Source organism: Panicum virgatum, chromosome 7K (assembly GCF_016808335.1).
Source record: "Panicum virgatum strain AP13 chromosome 7K, P.virgatum_v5, whole genome shotgun sequence".
NCBI lineage: Eukaryota > Viridiplantae > Streptophyta > Magnoliopsida > Poales > Poaceae > Panicum > Panicum virgatum.
Genome location: NC_053142.1, coordinates 34,974,893 through 34,979,867, shown reverse-complemented (window position 1 = coordinate 34,979,867; position 4,975 = coordinate 34,974,893). Strand labels below are relative to the sequence as shown.

Sequence of the window (4,975 nt, the reverse complement as noted above, 5' to 3'; positions counted from 1 at the left end):
TCGAGAAGGGGCTCGCCGCGGTGCTGGCCGAGTACCGCGCCTTCGCGGGGCAGCTGGGCGAGGCCCCCGACGGCACCCCGGCCCTGCTGCTCAACGACCGCCGCGCGCTTCGTGGAGGCAGCCGTGGACGCCGATCTCGTGGACATGGCGTCCGCCAAGCCCGCCCCGGAGCCGCTGCGCCTGCACCCGGACCTCGAGGGGGACCTCCAGGAGGTGCTGCACGGAGCACGGAGCTCCGCCGCGGCGGCCATGATGGGGGCGGAGGCGCGCGACGGAGGACCATGGCGGGCCCAGCGACGGTCCCATGGGGGCCTCGGCTGGCGGCGAGCTCGGTGGGCCTCGACGGCCTCGGTGGGTGGCGAGCTCGGCGGCCTGGACGGCCCCGGTGGGCCGCGTGCTCGAGCTCGGCTCCGGTGCAGCAGCTCGCACCTCCATCCTCCCTCCCCCTCTCGTGGCTCGCGCGCGCCGGCCGCGGCGGCGGAGCTCGAGCTCGCAGAGGCCATGGCGCGCTCCTCCGCCCCCGCCGCGACGGCAACGAGAAGATAGAGGAGAGGTGGTGGCCCACCTGTCTGTGAGAGGAAGAGAGAGGAGATGGTAGCTGACGTGGCGACTGGCGCCACGCGGACGGGTGACGTGGCTGAAAACCGGGGTGGATTCGGTTTAGGGGGGTAATTTGCACGGTTTCGATAGTTGGAGGGTGCAAGATGTCTGGTTTTGGAGTTCAGGGTTGAAAATCGGACGATCGTGATAGTTAAGGGTTGTAAATAAGACTTTACCCTTTTTTTTAACCTCAACTTGAAATTCTCTCCCACCTGGAGTCGAACCCAAGACTCGAGGAGTGCTACTGGAGCCATCTAACCAAATCAGCTAGAGGCCCATTTGCAATAAACAAATATAGAACACATAGCATTATGTTTGTACAATTGCAGACAGTGTTTCAGCTAACACATTTTGGATTTCAGTTTTATTCATTTGTCACCCTAATGAACAAATGTACGAATTATGAAAATTGCATCCAAAATTTCATACCATACCCTGTCAAAAAGTTCATTTTAAAACTTAGTGTCGGTGTTTCGATCACCGGCTACTAAAATGTGCCGCACTTCTCCATAGCTCAATAGCTAACACTCAAAGGAAAGAGATTTAGTCTGATTCGGTTAACTTATCCCCAACTATAGATGGCCAAATGGGCTTAGCCCAGCGGGCTACACTAGGCACGGTACAAAAAACACGACACTAACCCAACTTGACCCACTATGAATAGGGCCAGTGTCGACCCGACCCGATGCACAATATCGTGTCAGCAGCAGGTGTGCGGGGCGGGGGCCGGTAGCCGGTGCGTGTGGCGGCGGCGATGGCCGGGGCGGATGCCGACCGTTGGGACGTGGGGTGGAGGACGGAGGTTGGCGGCCGGGACGGGCTCGGATCGGCACGCCTATCGTGCTGGCACGGCTCGACTGCCCTCGGATAGTGTTGTGCCTGAACCGAGGAGCAGGCACGCAGTGCCAGCACGGCACGGCACGACTAAGCTATCATGCCTAGTCGTGCCAGGACGGATAGGATTTAGAGTCGTGTAGTGTCGTGCGGCCTATTTGGCCATCTATATCTCTAACTAAAGCTCTTCCAAAGGAGACATTATGTGGGTTCTAACTAAGTACTTCTGCAATAGTTGCATTTTTTCTCCGTACTATATAAAATAAATTACAGAACAATTGCATGTTGTATGAGAGTAAGACATGAAATGCACAACTGAAGCAAAATATGAAATGCACGACAGAGCAAATCACGAAAACCTTTGTTGTGACTAACAATAACTGCTGTCGAACGCAGCACAAAAAATGAAATTCAGCGCAAGATTGTTCACTCACGTTCAGTTTCCTTGTTACACATCAAGCACGGCTAGCTACCATGAGCCACACGGCATCTCTGCTTGTACATCACTGGCGTTTTGGCACGCTGATGATCGGCCTTATTACCACAGCACACAGCTGCTCGCTCGCTGGTGCCACACGGACGGACTCCAAATTGTTAGGAGGAGAACTTGATGAGCATGTCGTGGCGGTACACCCCGCCGGGCCTGACGATCTCCGACGGGAAGTTGGGGTGGTTCACGGCGTCCGGGAACGCCTGCGTCTCCAGGCACAGCGCGCCGTGCTTCTGGTACACCTCCCCGGCCTTGCCCTTCTCGTCCTTGAGCCAGTTGCTGGTGTAGAACTGCACGCCGGGCTGGTCTGCCCACAGCTCCATCGCCCGCCCCGACGCCGGGTCCCTGACGTGCGCCACCGGCGCGAACCCCTCCCCGTCCACCGCGTAGTTGACGTCGTACCCGGCGGCGCCGCCGCCGGAGACGAGGCCGATCCGGGAGCCCAGCGGGGTCGGGGCGCGGAGGTCGTAAAGCGTGCCGGCGACGCCGGCGATCTCGCCCGTGGGGATCATGGACTGGTCCACGGGCGTGTACCGCGACGCGAACACCTGGACGAGGTGGCCCAGGACGTCGCCGCTGCCGTGGCCGCCCAGGTTCCAGTAGGCGTGGTTCACCAGGTTCACCGGCGTCGCCTTGCTCAGCGCCGTCGCGTTCATGCGCAGCCTCAGATCGTAGGGGCTGGACAGCTGGTACGTCACGTACACGTCCAGGTCGCCCGGGAATCCTGCCCAATAATTAACACGCACGTTCCATTGATTTGAGCGTAGAGCATGTGCAGCACGACTGGATGTGCCAAAAGAAATGCAAAGTCAACTCATCGGCAAGGGCTGACGGATCAGATAGCGAACTAAAATAAAAGTCCAAAACGTACTAATCGCAATCAGTGAATGGCACTGCAAGTAGGACAAGTTTTTCTTTTCTATTCTGAGACTGGAAATTTGACCTGAAGATCAGAATAAGCTGACTAATGAAATCCAAAACTAATCGCAGTCAGTGGATGACACTGCAAATTTGACTTCTTGGAGAGTTGCCAGTTCATATGTGGATTTCTTTTTTTTTTCTGGGCCCGTTTTGCGTGTGTTTACCTTGCTCTCCGTCGAAGCTGTGGTAGTAGAAGGTGATGTAGGGGGAGTCGCCGTCAGGCACGTACTCCTTCACCGTCCAGATGACCTTGCTGAAACCCCTGTGGCCACCTGATGAACAGCGACGCCGAGGTTAAAACAATCACCGGCAGCACCTCGTGCGACCGACCTGATCGTCGGGAACGAGAGAGCTCACCGTGGAGTGCGTTCTTGCCGTCGTTGATGTACAGGTGGTAGGCCTTCCCGTCGAGCACGAAGCGGCCCTTGGCGACCCTGTTGGCCACACGGCCGACCAGCGCCCCGAAGTAAGAAGAACCGTTCTGTTTGAGCAGACAGAGGGTGCAGAACACAGCCGTGTTGAATTGAATGAGCACTGGAGGACGAGGAACGCAGACACTGCGTGCTCTAGAGTGTGAGAAACAGAGAGATGGGTTGTGATCTTACCACATACTCAGCAATGGTGTCATACCCAAGGACGACATCAGCCAGGTTCCCTGCCGCAAGAAATTCACAAGAGCATGTGAACAAGTGTTACTCGGAAAGGGGATTCTTGGAAGCAAGGAAGCCAAACCGTACCTTTGGAGTCAGGAACGATGACAGACATGAGGGTGGCTCCCCAGTTGGTGACCTTGATGGAGAAATCTCCCTTCTTGTTCTTGAGCTCGTAGACCCCAACCATCTTCCTCGCCGCGCCGGCGCTGCCCGCCAGGGCAAGGCACAGCACCAGAGCAACAGGGAGGAGCAACGCAGCTCTAGCCATGGCTGGCAGCGCTGCTCGCACAGGGCTAGGGTGCACGTTTCAGGGAGGGGAGATGTGGCGTAACTGGGATAGAGATGTTTCATGTTTATATATGCAGATGATAAGCTGATCTTCTCCAGCTTCTGCTCAAATGGGTCATAAACAAAGAAAAAGGCTGGAGCTTCACATTCGTACGCTGGCATCCAATCTTTCTTTCTAGAGATCTGAGACCCACTCGTATAGTTTATGGCGGCTGGAATCAGATTATCTGTACGATCGTTTACTTTCACATTGTTCATGGCATGGTTCAGATATCTGAGATGCTGCTAACCATATGGGAATGAATGATAGATTTTTAAGTTTGGATCTGCCTCTAGCTGACAGACTTTGGTTAATGGTGTTCTTTCTTTCTTTCTTTTTTTTTGGCTGTTGCATCATTTTTGGATCAGATATCTGAGATGCTGCTAACCATATGGGAATGAATGATAGATCTTTTAAGTTTGGATCCTGCCTCTAGCTGACGTGAAATTTTTTTTAATGCTACATTTTTTGTTCAGATATCTGAGATGGTGCTGACCTGACCATATGGGAATGAATGATAGATCTTTTAAGTTTGGATCTGCCTCTAGCTGACAGACTTTGATTAATGGTGAATCTTTTTTGCTGAATTGAGCTCTATAAATCAGCAAGTTTTCTAGGTAAGGCAGCAAGATATGTTTTCCAACTGACAGGAGCAACATCTCAAAAACTGTTCCGACTAGCTAAAGTTCAGCTGAAAAGGAACTCTACAGATCTGATCGGCTAATATTTTATGGCTGGAAGTCTTAAGTTCGTCGCTTAATTGTTCCCTTTCCGCCTCACTTTTCATTCCATCTCATCGTTAGTACAGATCTGAGATAGTGCTAATCGTGTCATTCTGCCACCTCTCAGCTTGTTTTTGTTCAATCAAGCTTTCGTGATTTACCAAATTAAATCAAAATGGAATATGTAGGTGTGAGTTCTTGCAGAAATAGATTTCAGAATGATAGGATCAATTTGCATTAACCATATCTCCCAAAAAAAAACTATGCCAAGAAACAACGCATGAATCAGCAGAAAGGTAAGATTTAAGTATAAGTCATCATCAGGGTCCTTGAAAATAATAAACAAAGAGATAAGAATAGTGTACTAAACATTATGGACCACCACGACCAACCTAATTTCATAAGAATAATAATGTACAAACAGATA

At 52.5% G+C, this 4,975-nt stretch overlaps 1 protein-coding gene across 1 annotated transcript; it reads right to left on the bottom strand.

Annotated features, from left to right (window-relative positions):
• Positions 1-1,787: 1,787 nt before the first annotated feature.
• Positions 1,788-3,812, bottom strand: LOC120642280 (galactose mutarotase-like). Its single transcript, XM_039918739.1, has 5 exons — positions 3,583-3,812; positions 3,451-3,500; positions 3,203-3,326; positions 3,010-3,117; positions 1,788-2,648 (listed from the first exon to the last, which is right to left on the bottom strand). The coding sequence occupies exons 1-5, from the start codon at positions 3,764-3,766 to the stop codon at positions 2,029-2,031; spliced, it is 1,086 nt and encodes a 361-aa protein (XP_039774673.1). The 5' UTR covers positions 3,767-3,812; the 3' UTR covers positions 1,788-2,028.
• Positions 3,813-4,975: the final 1,163 nt, after the last annotated feature.